Consider the following 18,800-nt stretch of genomic DNA (forward strand, 5'->3'; position numbering starts at 1 on the left):
CGCTGTTTTACTAACCTGACAACTTATTATTCTAAATACGAAAACCTTCATTTTGTTTGCAAATATTAAAGATTCTAACTACCAAGTCCTTATATTTAAAGAGCACCTGTCATTTCAGATCATCATGGCAGCAACTGTTAGCGGGCATCCACTCACCTGCTGCCGCATCACCAGTCATCCCCTAAAAATGAATGGACTGTCGGTGGGTCAACAGCAGGTCAGAGGAGGAGCTGTGTAGGACAGAGATGACAGTTGCTCTTTAAAAAATTATGATTTCAATTAAGTTGATTTAAATCAAGTCTTTTTACGAGTGATTTAAATCATAATTTAAATCGTGATTTAAATCGACTTGTGTGAAATGTTGAAAAGACCACTCATGGTCCTCCATCAGAAGTCTGCAGGACAGGGTGAAAACACAGAAGCCCAACTGGGAAACAGGGACAGAGCATTGTCACCCTATAACCCCTACAATGACATTAAAATGTGCTGATCAGGGAAGAGGAAGTAGCAGTTGTTCTGTGGGTAAGGTAGTCACCCATCCATGTGCTCAGCAAATGCTAGACTGAGACACAGACCACGTACATTCCTGCAGGACACCTAAAGGCCTGTCATTTTCTGTCATGGTGTTATAATGAACTAATTATGTGCTTGTACTTCAACTGGACCTTACACATCGACATTTCAGAATCGTCAACTGTGGTTACAGATAGCAATTCATCCATTTTTTCATCTCATACAACTACAAAGGAGAAATGTCCCTGCATGGTACATGCATCTCAGACAGAACAGGGCAAATGTTTCCTTACAGATCCCGTATTTATCTATGGATGATCTGATCCACATAAAATAGAATTAGTAATGTCCTACGTACTCATTTTGTGTGTAGATTTTGTTTCCACCGTCTCCCACCGTTCCCTTCTCTCCTACGGTCACATTTTCCTCCAGCTGTCCTGACGGCTGCTTGTCCTAAAGCAACACATGGAAAGGGCGCTGCTGGTGCCCAGCCGGCTGTCACATGGTGCTCCGAATTTCCTGACTAAACATAGCTAAAACAAAGCCAAGCTCACTAGCCGGGGCCCTGCTGATACTTCACATCAACTAAAAATGGCTGCCCTTTCACATTCTGCCAATTACACTGCCTGGCAGACAAAGTCATAGCCTGTCTACATTGCTGATAAAATAGCCCTCTGTATACAATGTACAGTAAGACTGTGTAAGGCAGAAAAGGGGATTTTTATTGCAATGTTCGAGGAATGTCACTTATAACATGTATTTTAGATGCCACATCCGTGAAGACAGTGCCAGTTCGTCACTCCTGGTTGTGGTGGTCCTATCTCTTTATATATTTTGCCCTTTTAGGTGGATACCTGAATCTTGGCTTTGTCCATATTTGAAGTGGCCTTGTGACTATAGTCATGTTTACCTCTATTGATTATAATTTGTAACCAAGCCATTTATTACTATATGAATTTATATAGTTTATGTAGAATGGTTAAACTACAGTTGTATGTACAAGTATTATAATGTTGGCACCTGTTTGGTCAAAATCACTGTTTTGAAAACCCTTTTTGTTTTAAAGTGGAATTAAACTTAAAAAATAAAAAAATGTCTGACATGCAGGATTTAATATGACAGAAGAGACACTATTGACCTCTTGTGTCCTGTTTTCCTGTCAGTTTAGGCCAATAAGTATTCTTCTACATATTTTTGGTAAACAAAAAATCACCAATAAGCATATATTGATTGGTTTGTGCAAAAGTTATAGCGTCTACAAAATAGGGGATATATTTATGGCATTTTTATTTTTTTAATTTTTTTTACTAGTAATGGTGGTGATCTGCGATTTTTAGCGGGACTGCGACAATGCGGCGGACAGATTGGACACTTTTGTGGGACCATTGACATTTATACAGCGATCAGTGCTATAAAAATTCACTGATTACTATGTAAATGTCACTGGTAGGGAAGGGGTTAACACTAGGGGAGATCAAGGGATTAAATGGTGTTCCTTCATTAGTGTTTCTAACTGTGGGGGATGGGACTAACTGGGGGAGGAGACATATCGCTGTTTGCAATTACTGCAAACAGCAGATCTGTCTCTCCTGTCAGAATGAGGATTTGTGTGTTTACACACACAAATCCCCGTTCTGGCTCTTGTGTCTGCGATCCCGGGTGGGTTGCGGCGCATGCGCACCTACCATGGCTCTTAAAGGAGCCGCTGTACATATACGGCAATTCGTGCAGGAGAGCCAACCTGCCACCGTATATGTATGTAAGCCGGTCGGTAAGTGGTTAATAAAAGTTTCTTCTATATGTTGTTTGGCCTAGATCAGGGATGGTGAACCTTGGCACCCTAGATGTTTTGGAACTACATTGCCCATGATGCTCATGCACTCTGCAGTGTAGATAAGCATCATGGGAAATGTAGTTCCAAAACATCCTGGGGTGCCATGGTTCGCCATCACTGGCCTAGACCTTTGATGACATATAGGAAACTCCCTCCTGTACTGTATTCTGCACAGTCCTGAGGAAGTAAATCTCACTGTGAAACATGTCAACAAAAAGGGTTTTTAATAAATTTTCGTGGTACAGAAACACTTTTATTTATGGTCTTATACAAGCATTTTCAACCAGGGTTCCTCCAGAGAGGTTGCTAGGGGTTCCTTGAGCTGTAGCTGATTGACCTTCAACTTGAATGGCACTAGCATTGCTCAAGGACCAACAGCGCTTGGCAAATACAGCAGAATTACATCAATTATCTTTTTAGCTGTCTGTAAGGGTTGCATTATTTCTTCCAACCAGCAATGTAAGGGCCCATTGACTCATGATTAACTTGTTTTATAAGTGTTCCTTCAAGACCCAAAAATTAATTTAGGGGTTCCTCTGGGCTAAAAAGGTTGAGATTCCCTTGTCTAATATCTGTAATGCCATAAGTAATTCATATCTATATACTTTCCTTTTAAGAACAATTTTGATATGAATTTTAATTTTTTTGCAGATAAAAGTATGAACGCTTCGCTTTTACATATGTGTGATCAGTGACTCTTCCCCTCAAACATTATACAATTAGCAGGGACTGGTTGAATTTTGGATTCATGTATGGGCATCCTGCTTGTACAGAAGTCAGTCTACCAATCGAATTCTGTACAACCAGCCTGTCGGGTTTTATCCCGATTGATCAGTGCCACTGGCTATAGCCGGCAGCACTGACCATTATATTCTAATGGGGAGGAAGTCTCCCAGCTGTTAGAACACAATAGCAGGAGGGATTCTCCTGCCACATTAAATTCATAGATGGCGGAATCAGATCATTTTTTTTTTCTTTCAACCTGCTGGTTAAAAAAAAAAAAACGTATATATGGCCTGCCTACGTGTAATAGCAACAAAGCTGCTTTATTTCAATCCGCTTGCCTAACAGACAAATAAATGTAAATGGATATAAAATTACAGTGGGACATACACATTGTCAGCATGTAATCAAACATGGCAATAGAAAGAGACTTACAATACTAATTATGTTTTCCAATGTAATAGGAATGTATTGATCATGGCATTAATAGTCATTTTCTAGAATTCTTTATCGTGAAAGGAAAGATTCAGATTTCATACAAAATAATAAATGTACTAAACCAGGAAATCTTTCAGTAGAATGTGACTCTTGATTCTTTACACTTTTAATGATTAAAGATTTAACATTAGAGAAATTGATTTAGGAAATCTGTACTACTCCTACTGACACGGTCAATAATCATTTTTCCTCCCCACTGAAATATTCTGATAGCGGTCTGTAGCCGAGTTTTACATCATTCTGGATTAACAGCATTATAATAGCTTAAACTTTGAGAAATCTAGCTCCGTTTTAAACCTCATTTCATTTGGGCAGTGTTATTTATAAATCTCCCCCATGCATATTCGGGAATTATAAAGGCTTGTAGCAGAAAAGGACTGTGATTTTTCCAGTAATTTAAACCCATACAGATTTCTTAATGGCAGCGGCCCCTCAGGAATATCATCTGACAGATGGTTACTTGTGATGTCAGAATCTCCTGTGATTATTAAGTAACATAAGTATGGAATGGATGACTGGCCTCTTTGCCAGATGTAGCTGTTTTCCATCTACCCAAAGTATTTTACTTATTTTTAATCATTCAGTATTCACGGCGCTTCACTTTTTCTACCTTTTGTCATGTAACAGCCTTAGTTCAAAATGGATTAAATTCATTATTTTCCTCAAGCTTCTACAAACAATACCCCACAATAACAACGAGAAAGAAGTTTTGTTTGAAATCTTTACAAATTTATTAAAAAAACAAATAAAAAAAAAAATCATGTACATAACAATTCACAGCCTTTGCCCAATACCTTGTTGAAGCACCTTTAGCACCAATTACAGCCTCAAGTCTTTTTGAGTATGATGCTACAAGCTTGGCACACCTATTTTTTGCAGTTTCTCCCATTCCTCTTGGCAGGACCTCTCATGCTCCATCAGGTTGGATGGGGAGCGTCAGTGCACAGCCATTTCAGATCTCTCCTGAGATGGTTCAATCGGGTTCAAGTCTGGGCTCTGGCTGACCCACTCAAGGACATTCACATAGTTGTGCCGTAGCCACTCCTTTGTTATCTTGGATATGTGCTTAGGGTAATTTTCCTGTTGGAAGATGAACCTTTGCTCCAGTCTAATATTCAGAGCACTCTGGAGCAGGTTTTCATCAAACATGTCTCTGTACATTGCTGCATTCATCTTTCCCTGGATCCTGACTAGTCTCCCAGTTCCTTTCACTGAAAAACATACCCACAGCATGATGCTGCCACCACCATGCTTCACTGTATGGATGGTATTGGCCAGGTGATGTGTAGTGCCTGGTTTCCTCCAGACATGACGCTTGCCTTTCAAGCCAAAGAGTTCAATCCTTGTTTCATCAGACCAATTTTGTTTCTTTTTTTGTTTCTCATGGTCAGAGTCCTTCAGGTGCTTTTTGGCAAACTCCAGGCAGGCTGTCATGTGCCTTTTACTGAGGAGTGGCTTCCGTCTGGCCACTCTACCATACAGGCCTGATTGGTGGAGTGCTATAGAAATGGTTGTTCTTCTAGAAGGTTTACCTCTCTGCACAGAGAAACACTGGAGCTTTGTCAGAGTGACCATCTGGTTCTTGGGTCACCTCCCTGAGTAAGGCCCTTCTCCCCCGATTGCTCAGTTTGGCTGGGCGGCCCGCTCTAGGAAGAGTCCTGGTGGTTCCAAACGTCTTCCATTTACGGATGACGGAGGCCACTGTGCTGCAGAACTTTTTCTCTACCATTCCCCAGATTTGTGCCTCAATACAATCCTGTCTCGAAGGTGTACAGACAATGCCTTGGACTTCATGGGTTGGTTTGTGCTCTGACATGTACGGTTAACTGGTGGGCCTTATATAGACAGGTGTGTGCCTTTTCAAACTATGTTCAATCAACTGAATTTACCACAGGCGGACTCCATTCAAGTTGTAGAAACATCTCAAGAATGATTAGTGGAAACAGGATGCACCTGAGATCAATTTTGGGTGTCATTACAGAGGCTGTAAATACTTATGTAGATATTATTATTTTTTTTTTTTTTATAAATTTGCAAAAATGTCAAAAAAAACTTCTTTCACATTGTTATTATGGGTATTGTTTGTTTTGAGGAAAGAATTTAACACTTTTTGGAATAAGGCTGTAACATAACAAAAAGTGGAAAAAGTAAAGCGTTGTGAATACTTTCCAGATGCACTGTACCTCAACTAACATTATTTAGCCTTTATACTAAATGATTAATCTTTTTTTTATAGCATCGTCCACTCCTCCCAACAAGGCTGCCATTTGTTCTATACAAAATACCACTGAAAAGTTCTCTGGTCATTGTATTGGTGTCCTCAGGAGGTATATGTGGGCACTACTAGGCAAAACTGCAATTTAGGTTTGCTGAAGGTTTATTGAATAGATAAAAAGAGCAATGATAAGTCACAAAAAAGCAGCAGATATGAATAAAAACATTTCAGCTTTTTTTTTTTTTTGTACCCAATTAAAATTATTCCTAATGGGCTGCTATTGGTTACTGTGCCACACTCTTTAAAGCTCAACGCTAGGAATTCAGCCACTTTGTATAATGTGCAGGCTTGCTATGAGTTACATCTAACCCAATGAGGTGCACGCCACCTCCTGGACTTATCTCTTTTATTTACAGTATATCTGACAGTTTTATGGAGCTCTGGGAGAACAGCTATTGGCTACACTACTAGGGCTCTAACAGGGGAGACACTGTCCAAATACACACAATGGCTCTGCCCTGCCCCCCTCCCCCCTCCTGTCTGCTTTGTATTTTGTGTATATTTATTTTTATGTTCATATAATACAAAGAACTTTATGATTTGGCAGAAGGCAGGGAGGGGTAGGCTGCAGGCGAATCTGCAACTGAAGGAGCCGAGATCAGAAAGTTCAGCATTGAAGTTCCAGAAATGTAGCAAAAGCTATCCTCCCAGTGCTCTATAAAACTTTCAGATGTAAATTTAAGAAATAAGTCCACAAGGTGTCATGCACCTCGTTGGACTAAGGCTTAATGTACACGGGACATTTTAAAACCTCTCCTGAATGATTTAACTTGACCGATAGTAACCGACGTTTAAAAACATCCGTTTATTCACGTTTACATGCCACGTTTGCGTTTAGAATCTTTTTTTTTCAAATAGTCAAAAATGTATCTCCATTAAAAACGCCTGTAAATGAAACGTAGCTAACCACGAGATACAGTGTTTACAAGCTGTTACAGGCATTTGGCGTTTCAAATGCCTCTGAACATCTGTCCTGAACACATTTTTTTGCTTTCTAAAAAATTAACAGCTGCGGTGAATAAGACCTTGCAAATGCAAAATGATACTAATAAAGATAAATATACCCCGCTAAGTGCCACAAATGTTAAATAAATATCACATTTGAAAAATTGCTAAAAAGTTCCATGCAGATCATTTACGCTGAGTGTCACAAAGATTAGATATCACATTTGAAACCTGGTGCGTTTTTTAAAAAATCGATAGAAAGTCCCATACAGAAGATTTGTTGCAAACATCAGTAAACTTGAAGCAATAAAAAGTTCCAAATCCCAATTAAAGTACTTGTGCTCTACAAAGTGGGTATGACTCTGGGCTTGATAAGTGTTTGATATGTGCTCACAGGATAGTGCCCCCACATGGATGTGAACTCACCCCTCCAAATGGACCAACTATTTCTAGCTTGGTCAAACACACATTTGGCAGTCCCCGTGGATATTCTGTGGACTGATGTGGTTCAGGATTGATACTTCCTCATATGACTGGATATGATAAAGAGGGCCTCATTCCTCTATATACTAGCGTTGTTTAGAGTAGATGTTGCTCATGCAAATGATAGAAAAAGCCTCATTGCGCAGAAACCTTTTTAAAACATTTATTCCATATAAAAAACTCTCACATGTAAGGGTGCCTGTAAATAGCAGGTAAGTTCCCAGGAAATCTGCCCAAAAATGGTACACAACTGTGACCCATCCACATTGTCCTTTTATGCTATTGATACTATAGATAGACACTGGAGAGGTGCTAATATGGTTAAACAGATATCCCAAAACGAATCTAGGTGGACTTTTGAGCTCCAGACCCTTACACCATTAGGGTTAAAGAGGAAGTAAACCCTCCTGCACAAAAAAAACTAAAAACACACCCTGCAAGATAAAGGCATAATGAGCTAGTATGCATAGCATACTAGCTCATTATGAATTACTTTCCTGAGAACGAAGCCCCCCCCAGCCCTCCTCATCTCCCCCTCAGGCCGCCAACATGTCGCCCGGGGCTTGCTTCCGGGTATCACAGCTCCGGCACTATGATTGGCCAGAGCCGCGATGACGTCACTCCTGCGCATGCGCGCGGTAACTGCCGCGAACGGCACAGTACAACTGACGCAACGGCATGTACGTGCCATTGCTTCAGTTAGCTTAAGTGCACATGTGATGCATGACATCGGCACATGCAAAAACAGGGATATCTCCTAAACCTGCACGGTTTAGGAGATATCCAGTGCAGCTACAGGCAAGCCTAATTATAGGCTTGCCTGTAGATTAAAGTGGTTGTAAAGGGTTTACAACCACTTTAAATATAGAGCTGGACCTCAATTGTTTTATAACTGATTTTTAAATATCAGTTTTTGTTTCTGATTTATAGCCCTTATTTCTTTTCTTCCCTTCTCCTTTTTTTTTTTTTTTTCTTGTCTAATTCGATTTTTTTTAAATAAAAAAAATTTTTGTAACCAAAAAAAAAAGATTTTTTTTTTGTAATTTTATACCTATTTTTATTTCATTTTTACTTTTATTTTAAATGTATCCTTTTCTTTTATTCAAAGTGTTTTGGATAATTACTATCTTGAGCCACTAGATGGCCTCAGAGTAGTATTATGAAGATAGAGAGTTAATTACCCATTTTTAATCACAAGATGGCGCTAATGTGTATTTGCAGGCGTGAACTAGTCTCAAGTCATCAGTTTTCAAATGTGACATTTATTTAACATTTGTGCCACTTAGCGCGGTATATTTATTTTTATTTCTAAAAAATGCTTCTAAACTCAACTGCCAAGAAACGACCCTTTGTACATGTACTGATAAGATGAAAGAGGAGAGTTCAGGGGCAGCTGAAAAACATGCCCAACTGTTCCTAAACGTGTGTTTACCAGCAACAGTGTACAGGAAGCCTTAAAATACAATGAAAGGCACTAACTTTTGGATAGAGTAGAGAAGGATAAGAAAGCCTGTCGGTTTTTATTGCTGTTTGTGGCGCCGTTAGGGAGATTCACCCTCTCTATTTGTCCTTTTTAGCATGATCATTGACAGTGAAAATAAAAGTAAAAGAAAATCCAAAATTTTGTGTTGTCCCCAGAAAAGTAATAGAGGTGGGGACACTAGGTCTGCTGACATGGGGTCCCCAAGGAATTCCCTTAATTTGCAGGGATTTCCTCTCACTTCCTATTTGACTATGGTACAGAAAGTGAAGGTAAATCTCCACAATTGGAAAAAAAAAAAGTTTTGTCTACAGTTCTAGTTTACTTCATAGTATGCCTGCAGAGTTACCAAAGTGGCTGAATTCCTGGATTCTAGCTTCAATTTACTGAATAAGCCTGAAATACTCTGTGGATTAGGGCTCATTCACAACAAGTCTGTTGCAGTGTGTTTTTTTTTTGTTTTCAAAAAGTTTTTATTTTAGCATAAAGGTAAAACAAATATAATACAAAGATATACAGAGCCATAAATGCAGGATCAAAGATTATATGCCAAGACTGTTGCAGTGTGTTTTAAATGTGCATTGCATTAATGCAGCCCATTCATTTTACTAGACTGCCTAACCCACCACAACATTTATTTTTTAGTACTGCATTTTCGCAGATGTCAGGAAGCTGCATTGGGGTGCCATTCACAATGACTGGCACCACAGCATACTAATGCACAAAACATGTGTTACCATGTATTGCATTAATGTACCCATTATTGCAGCACATTGGTGTGAACGGGCCCTCAAGCTTCACAGCTTCTGTATTATCGGTCTGTTCGCAGGGCAATGAACAGGCTGAAGTAAAGAGAAAAGTTTGAGATGAGATGAGAAAAGTTTGAGGGTTTTCCCATTTCCCCAACATTCTGGTGGAATTTGAGATTTTAATGGAATATCACCATTTTGACAAAAATCATTGGAGTCAATGGGAAAGGAAAAATGAAGGTGTTATAGTGTGCAACGATAAGTCGTTTCTAATGCCGCGTACACATGAGCGGACTTTTCGACCGGACTTTTCGACCGGACTGGTCCGACGGACTTTTGGCAGCCTTTCGACGGACTTTCCTAACAAACGGACTTGCCTACACACGATCACACCAAAGTCCGACGGATTCGTACGTGATGACGTACGACCGGACTAAAATAAGGAAGTTGATAGCCAGTAGCCAATAGCTTCCCTAGCGTCGGTTTTAGTCTGTCGGACTAGCATACAGACGAGCGGATTTTTGGACCAGACTCAAGTCCGTCGGAAAGATTTGAAACATGTTTTATTTCTAGGTCCGTCAGACTTTTGGGGGAAAAAAGTCTGCTGGAGCCCACACACGATCGAATTGCCCGACGGAGTCCGGTCCGCCAGAAAGTCCACTCGTGTGTATGCGGCATAAGGATTACGTACGGTCCTTTCAACTTTTCAGGACCTGATATTGAGGCAAAAAAATAAAGAAAAACAGGCAAAAAAAACACAACTACACAGAAAATGAAATAAACTACCCTAAATACGCATAAACGCACCCTCCAAATAAAAAATGTCCCCTGCAAGCAAATTTCAGGGAGAGAAGTACAATGAGAGTAAAGGATAGTTTCTGCTTTTGGTAAAACTTCATGGTGAAATCTTTTTGCCAAAATCAACCAACACATCTCTAGTACAGGGGTGATAAAGGAAGCTGCCTATCTGAACTAAGAAACAGGGTATACGATATTCTGTAGCTATAAGGCTTCATGTACACGTGACGTTTTTTTACAAACTCTCCTGAACGATTTACCTTGACAGATAGTTACCCACGTTTAAAACGTCCGTTTTCCCACATTTCCATATTGCGCTTAGTGGCGTTTGCGTTTAGAAGCGTTATAAAATTAAATACATTTTTTTTTTTTTTCAAAATAGCCAAAAATGAAAAACGCCTGTAAATGAAATGTGGCTAAACGCGAGTTACCGCGTTTAGAAGCGTTTGCCGCTTGAAGTGCCTGTAAACTCAGCTTCTGAATGCATTATTTTGCGTTCCAAAACTCAACTGTCTCTAAACTCAACTGTCTAGAAACGACTGTAAACAACCCTGTGTACATGGACAGATAAGATAACAGAGGAGAGTTCAGGGGCAGTTGAGAAAAACTCCCAACTGCTCCTAAACATCCGTTTACCAGCAGCAGTGTACATGAGGCCTAAGAAAGCAAAAAAAAACAGTAAGTTTTAACGCTGAACTGAACTCCAGACACACATTTATGCAACCCTGTAAAATGAACATATTTATTTATTTTTTAATGAAAACCATTTACCAGAATTGAAAGGCTATGTTTACCTTTAAGAAAAAAATAAATAAATGCACATATTTTTGCAGGGAAAAAATGTGCATTTATTCATTTTTTTCTGATGAGCCTGCAGAGCACTGATCACAGATCAGTAAATCTCAGGTGCAATGTCATGCTCCACCACTTTCCAGCTTGCTCGTACCTCCATATGGGCAGACAGTTACACAGCTGGAAGAAGTGTCAATGAACTAATACAGTGCTCATCAGCGCCCTTGAAATTCACTGAGAGCTACAAGCTGTCTGCCGTGGTGGAAGATGGGACCTGTAGTTTATTCATTCACAGATTACTGCGAATGAATGGCTTGGCTGTGTGGGCAGAGCCCCTCGCAGCCAAACCATTTTTGAAAAGTGAATGCGGGTGTGGGAAAAAGAGCACAATGAGCCAGTAAGCTGCTTCATTGCACTGAGCATGCTGTTAGGAGGGGAGAGCAGAATGACTGATATTAGCTCAGAGTCTGCTGCTTTTCCTTTCACTGTCCAGCCACAGGGTTGGGGCTGGGAGGGGATTTGTAAGTGAAAGAGAAGCTGCAAAAGAGAAAATTCCCTCCCCTGCTAGACAGAGTCTAAACATCAGGACTCAATTGACAACATTTTTAAGCATTTGAATTAAAATCGATTTTAAAGGTAAATTGAAAAAGAAAAAAAAAGAAAAAAAACGAACAAACTTAACCACTTCAGCCCCGGAAGGATTCCCCCCCTTCCTGACCACAGCACTTTTTGCGATACGGCACTGCGCCACTTTAACTGACAATTGCGCGGTCATGCAATGTTGTACCCAAACAAAATTGACGTCATTTTTTCCCACAAATATAGCTTTCTTTTGGTGATATTTGATTATCTCTGTTGTTTTTATTTTTTGCGCTATCAGCAAAAAAAGAGCGACAATTTTGAAAAAAACACAATATTTTGTACTTTTGCTATAATAAATATCCCCAATTTTTTATTTTTTTTTTAAAAAAAGCTAATTTTTTTGTCAGCTTAGGCCGATATGTGTTCTTCTACATATTTTTGGTAATAAAAATCGCAAAAAGCGTATATTGATTGGTTTGCGCAAAAGTTATAGCGTCTACAAATTAGGGGATAGATTTATCGCATTTTTATTATTATTTTTTTACTAGTAATGGCAGCGATCTGCGATTTTTATCAAGACTGTGATATTGCAGCGGACACATCGGACACTTTTGACACATTTTTGGGTCAACTGACAATTATACAGCGATCGGTACTATAAATATGCACTGATTACTGTATAAATGTCACTGGCAGGGAAGGGGTAAACACTAGGGGCGATCAAGGGGTTAAATGTGTTCCCTAGGTGTGTTCTCTAACTGTAGGGGGAGGGGACTGACTAGAGGGAATGACAGATCGTGGTTCCTAGTTATTAGGAGCTCACGATCTGTCACTCCTCACAGAACAGGGATTTGTGTGTTTACACACACACGTCCCTGTTCTGCCTCTCGTGCCTGCGATCGCTCGTGGCCGGCGGTCATCGCGACCGTCGGCCATGAGCATCGGCACCCCCGCAGTGCGGTGGCACACGCGCGCCTGCTATCCCGCTTAAAGCTGCTAAATGGGCACTTCCTGCATGCTCGCTCCCGAGCCCTCTGTGTGTCCATACAGAATGGGGCTCCTTCTTGCCCCTTGCTCACTCACTGGCTGTGACTGACAGCCGCAGGAACCAATGGTTCCCACTGCTGTCTCTCAGCCAATGAGGAGGGAGAGACCAGGGAGAGCAGTGGCTCATGCGCACATCGCTGGATCCGGTTCGGAAAGTATTAGCGGGGTCTGCAGGGGAAGCTGCATACTGAAGGATTTTTTACCTTCATGCAAAGAATTCATGAAGGTAAAAAAACCTTCAGCCTTTAGAACCACTTTCGTGTCGTAAAAATGTCCTGCAAATTTCAGACTTGTGGCCCAGAAGTAAGGAGGCGAGGTTGAAAGAGAATTTTGTGTTCCATTAAATAAAATGTGAGCCCGTCACATCTCCCATTATCCTGCTGTTTCCACAGAAGGCCTTAAAAATAAGAACTTTCAAACAAAGAGTTTAATATCATCACTGGAAAAAAACAAGTACATTGCATTTCTCCTCTTACCTCACATGTAATTTTCTATTTAATTATTATCATTGTTACTACTGCCATTTACTTACCTTCCTTCATTGGTTAAAATAGGCTGAATTTTAATTGCATAAATCAGCTGTAGCTTTTTGTTCACAAATCCTATGGTAACTATTCATTTCTATGTAGCCAGTATAACAACCCCCATATGCTCACCATATAAAAATGTTATTTTATTACAAATTATGTTGTTGTCAAGCACCATTTGGAGGAAGCAGGAAGTACGGAGAACTAAGCATAATTTGCAAAAAAAACTCAATCTATTCTTGGACACTGGCCACAAATGCAATTAGTTTTATCCCTGCCATGTGTGCACCTGGTTACAGAGGCAGAGATAGATGATCTTTATAAGAATAGACGCAAAACGTTCTTCTGTAATGTTAGATCTTTTTATACAGCAAATACAAGCACACAAAGAAGACATGTGATGGGGAAGAGGCAGAGAACACGAGGTTCAAAGAACTATTCAGACTAAATCCAACAACAATGACAATAACAAACACTCATTATGACCGCTGCTCTTATGGGAGGAACTCCTGGCAGATGGAGAATATAAGATGGTTTTGTATTTATTAAAATATAAAATATGGCAACGGTACTTGAGTTTTCATTAAAGTGAAACTAAACCCTCCTATCCTTTACAGCTGAGGAATGTACCATGCGCCTCTGTTTATATCTGCAGTTGCCGTGGTGCTGCACATGTGATCAGCTATGACATCAGTCATTTGAGGACGTGAACATTTAGCTGAGAGCAGACATAAGCACACAGGTAAATGTGACCGTTTTAACCAGTAAAGCAGAACTAAGCCCTCCTCTCCTTTACAGCCAAACAAGCTGCCTTCTTAGCCTCTTGTATTGATCTTCAGTTGCTATGGTGCTGCACATGTGATCAGTTATGACACCAGCCATTTGATGGCTTGACAGTTCAGTAAAGCCACAAGCAACTGTGACAGCTATCATGCATGGCTTGCCTTGAATGGAACTCTTTTGAGAAGCAGTTAAAGTGGACCTCAACCCAAAAGGGAAAGCTCCACTTGTCTGCCTCCCCCCCCCCCCTCCGCTGCCAAATTTGGAACCTTTAGGGGGGGAAGCGGGTACCCGGTTTTGGCCACCGCTAAGTGAGCCTGAAGTTTGATCCCTCCTCCTTCCCCCACGGCTGGCCCATTGATAAAACGCAGCTCAGTTTACGCATGCGCAGTAGGAAACCGCCTGTGAAGCTGCAAGGCTTCACAGCTGGTTTTCCTTAGCCAAGATGGTGATGCTAGCACCCAAGAGCTGATTCAGGATTTGGCTAGGGTGAGGACACCGCTGGATTGCTGGACAGGTAAATGCCCTAATAGTAAAAGTCAGCAGCTAAAGTATTTGTAGCTGCTGACTTTTAATTTATATTGGGGGGGGGGGGGGATCTCCTCTTTAAATTGATAGGTTCAATTCCGCTTTAACATCAGCCTCTAGTAGTCCCCTGTACAGCAGCACTCAGCTTGGGAGAGGAAGTGGCCGGAACCTGGGACTTTATTGCTCCATAGGGTCAAGACAAGACCGAGGCTGAATACTCCCACTTCGACACATTTCAGCCAACAGTGCGCTTTAAATGAAACTACAGTAAAACCTTGGATTGTGAGCATAATTCGTTCCAGAAACATGTTTGTAATCCAAAGCACTTGTCTATCAAAGCAAAATTCCCCATAAGAAATAATGGAAACTCAAATGATTTGTTCCACCTTCCAACCTTCCTAGTTTATAGTCCATATAAAAAGATTATAGCAATGTGACCAGGTTGTGTAACCATAAAATGTCCATCCACAAATGGAAGCCTCCACAAGGGAATTGGAAGCAAAATCCAGCAGGAGCTACAGAGTATAAGGCCCCTTTCACACATGCGGACCGTATGTCCGTATTTCATCCATCCGTTTCCGGATGAAATACGGACATACATGCATCCCTATGGGATAGCTGGTTTCAGCGGATGTACATCCCCAAACACCCAATGTCGTCCGGCTCCGCTCTCGTCCGATTCTGCGGACGGAAGAAAATCCTATTTTTCTATCTGTCTGCAGAGCGGATCGGATGAACACGGACAGACGGTCCGTGTTCCTCCGATCCCCCATAGGAGAGAGCGGAGATCTGACAGGGCGGTCCCTGCACAGTGTGCGGGTCCCGCCCTGTCATCCGCCGGCTCAGCTGGGGAAAACGGAGCGATCCCCGCTGAGCAGCGGATGTTCACGGGGCGGATCAACACGGATCCGTCCCGTGTGAAAGGGGCCTTAAAGAGAAGAGAGGCGCCTCTAAGTGTAGCAAGATGTTGCTAAATGTTGTACCTTCATTAAATGTAACCATATTGCTACACTTAGAGGCGCCTCTCTTCTCTACTCAGTTGTGACATGACACTACTTGTATATCAAGTCAAAATTTATTTAAAAATGTTGCTTGCCTTGCAAAACGCTCTCAAACACATGATGGAGTCTGTCAACAAAATTTACATAGCACTCTGTTTTTCTGAGTCTCCCCTGTCACTAGTGGTGCACTGAATGGAAATTTTGGTGCTGAAACCGAAAATGCCGGATGCACTTTGCCGAAAACTGAAAATGACAGTTTTTAAAGAATATTTATATTTTTATATACAATTGTATTATATTCGACTTTTTAATTAATATCATCAATTTAAATTAATATGAAGTTATTTGAGTCGGCAGTCTCTAACCATCTCTTGTATCCTGTCTACAGTCTCTAATCATCTCTTGCATCCTGTCCACAGTCTCTAATCATCTCTTGTATCCTGTCCACAGTCTCTGACCATCTCTTGTATCATGCCCACAGTCTCTGACCATCTCTTGTATCATATCCACAGTCTCTGACCATCTCTTGTATCATGCCCACAGTCTCTGACCATCTCTTGTATCATGCCCACAGTCTCTGACCATCTCTTGTATCATGTCCTCAGTCTCTAACCATCTCTTGTATCATGTCTTCAATCTTTTACTTAAACGTAAACACACTGCTAAAAGTATTAACAAAATTTCAATTTGGTGCACCTCTAGCAGACATGATAAAGGAGATGGTTAGAGACTGAGGACATGATACAAGAGATGGTTAGAGACTGAGGACATGATACAAGAGAAGGTCAGAGACTGTGGGCATGATACAAGAGATGGTCAGAGACTGTGGGCATGATACAAGAGATGGTCAGAGACTGTGGGCATGATACAAGAGATGGTCAGAGACTGTGGGCATGATACAAGAGATGGTCGGAGACTGTGGGCATGATACAAGAGATGGTCAGAGACTGTAGATATGATACAAGAGATGGTTAGAGACTGTGGACAGGATAATAAGAGATGGTTAGAGACTGCAGACATGATACAAGAGATCAATGCAGCCTCACCATTGTCCATCAAATGCAGCCTAACCAGTGTCTGTCAGATGCAGCCTCGCCAGTGCACATCAGGTGCAGTCTACCAGTGCATGTCGGATGCAGACTTGCCAGTGCCTGTGGGATGCAACCTTGCCAGCGCCTGTGGGATGCAGCCTCGCCAGTGCCTGTGGGATGCAGCCTCGCCAGTGCCTGTGGGATGCAGCCTCGCCAGTGCCCGTCAAATGCAGACTTACCAGTGCCTGTGGATGCAGACTTACCAGTGCCTGCGGATGCAGCCTGCCTGTCAGATGCAGCCTCACCAGTGTCTGTCAGATGCAGCCTCACCAGTGCCTGTGGATGCAGCCTGCCTGTGCCTGTCAGATGCAGCCTCAAAAGTGCCTGTGGATGCAGCCTGCCTGTGCCCATAGGATGCAGCCTCTCACCAGTGAATGTGGATGCAGCCTGCCTGTGCCCATAAGATGCAGCCTGCCTGTGCCCGGATCAGAGCGGCAATCTCCCGCTGTGTCACGGAGCTGGATTTGAATTGCCCGGGCCGCAGTAACAATGTCCCACCTCCTTTGCACACTTGACACTGATTTAAATGTCCCGGCATTGGATCAGTTTGCCATCTATCACAGGAGGTGGGACATTGTTACTGGGCAATTCAGCTCCCTGACACAGGGAGATCGCTGCTCTGCAAGGGGAGGAAAGGGGAAGACAGGACCTTGAGCTGCCAGGATGACACCCCACAATGGGTGGCACCCGGCGGCATGGCCAACTCTACTGCGCATGCACAATTATCGGCGCCTTATCTGCACTTTTTGTCTGTCAGCAATATGCCAAAAACACAATTTTCGGCCACCGAAATTTCAGTGCATCCCTACCTGTAACACAGTTATATTACCTACTGATGTTACTAGTAAGTCTGTTAGGGCCCGTTCACACTGGCCGCATGCTAAAACACTCCGCTCTGATCCCTCTCTAATGGCTGGTGTTCATTTTGCTGGGTGGTACGATGCACTCATACATCGTACTGTTTACATCAGGGATGCACCGAAATTTTGGCCACCGAAACATATCGGTCGAAAATGGCCCTTTCAGCAAAAAGCCGAAAGAGAATTCTTGCCGATACTTGCGCCGAAAATGGGGCGGGGCCTGAGCGGGGCGGGGCTCCGCCCCCGGTGCCCCCTATCAGGGGGGCTTCCTATATCGTAGAAGAGGAGAGCTGCCGCGACCACCTGTTTGATTACAGCGCCAGGAACATCACAGCTTTCATTTCAATAGCTGTGTGTTCCCACTGCGCGCCGTCACATACAGCCCCTCCCCCTTGTCCGGGCACTTTGATAGACAGATCACCCATTCAATCCTGGGTTTGGACCGGTGATCTGTCTATCAAAGTGCCCAGACAAGAGGGAGGGGCTGTATGTGACGGTGCGCAGCGGGGAACACACAGCTATTGAAATGAAAGCTGTGATGTTCCCGGTGCTGTAATCAAACAGGCGGCGGCGGCTCTCCTCTCCCTTCATATGCTGCAATGGGGACACAGGCTGCACTACTGGGGACACTGGCTGCAATGGGGACACTGGCTGCACTACTGGGGACACTGGCTGCAATGGGGACTGCACTACTGGGGACACTGGCCGCACTACTGGGTACACTGGATGCAATGGGGACACTGGCTGGCTGCATCTGACGGGCACTGGTGAGGTTGCATTGATCTCTTGTATCATTTCCGCAGTCTCAGACTCTCTGACCATGTCCCCAGTCTCTGACCATCTCTTGTACCATGTCCTCAGTCTCTGACCATCTCCTGTACCATGTCTGCAGTCTGACCATCTCCTGTACCACGTCCCCAGTCTCTGACCATCTCCTGTACCATGTCCCCAGTCGCTGACCATCTCCTGTATAAAAATATTTTTAAAAACAGTCACTTTCGGTATCGGTGTTATTTTGGTATCGATTTCGGTTTTCGGGATCAAGAAAGATTTATTTTTGGTATCGGTTTCGGCACCAAAAAAAACATTTGGTGCATCACTAGTTTACATTTGTTTTTTGTTTTAACTTTATTAAGAGTGTACAAAGTAGAACTACATTCAACTCTCTGCACTGCAGCTCCATCTGATGCGCTGCAGAAAACTGCAACATGTCTGCATTTTTTTCCATTCCACATTAATTCCGTATTGTGCCGTGAAGGTGTCACATATTGTAAAAAACAATTGTGTCCTTCTG

General features: G+C 42.2%; 1 protein-coding gene across 6 annotated transcripts in view; it reads right to left on the bottom strand.

Moving 5' to 3' along the window:
• The window catches only part of TRAK1 (trafficking kinesin protein 1), a 234,172-nt gene that overhangs the window by 161,968 nt on the left and 53,404 nt on the right, over nucleotides 1-18,800 (bottom strand). For 2 of the 6 annotated variants that reach the window (XM_073630393.1, XM_073630389.1), the window contains exon 1: nucleotides 872-979. The exons of 2 other annotated variants lie outside the window; for them this stretch is intronic. In XM_073630393.1, the coding sequence (XP_073486494.1) occupies nucleotides 872-875 (4 nt within the window). In that variant the 5' untranslated portion in view covers nucleotides 876-979. Of the gene's footprint in view, nucleotides 1-871; nucleotides 982-18,800 lie in introns of those variants that run through there. 2 more of the 6 variants (XM_073630387.1, XM_073630397.1) reach the window with 2 other exon arrangements.

The sequence above is a fragment of the Aquarana catesbeiana genome, linkage group LG05, assembly GCF_042186555.1.
Source record: "Aquarana catesbeiana isolate 2022-GZ linkage group LG05, ASM4218655v1, whole genome shotgun sequence".
Classification (NCBI taxonomy): domain Eukaryota; kingdom Metazoa; phylum Chordata; class Amphibia; order Anura; family Ranidae; genus Aquarana; species Aquarana catesbeiana.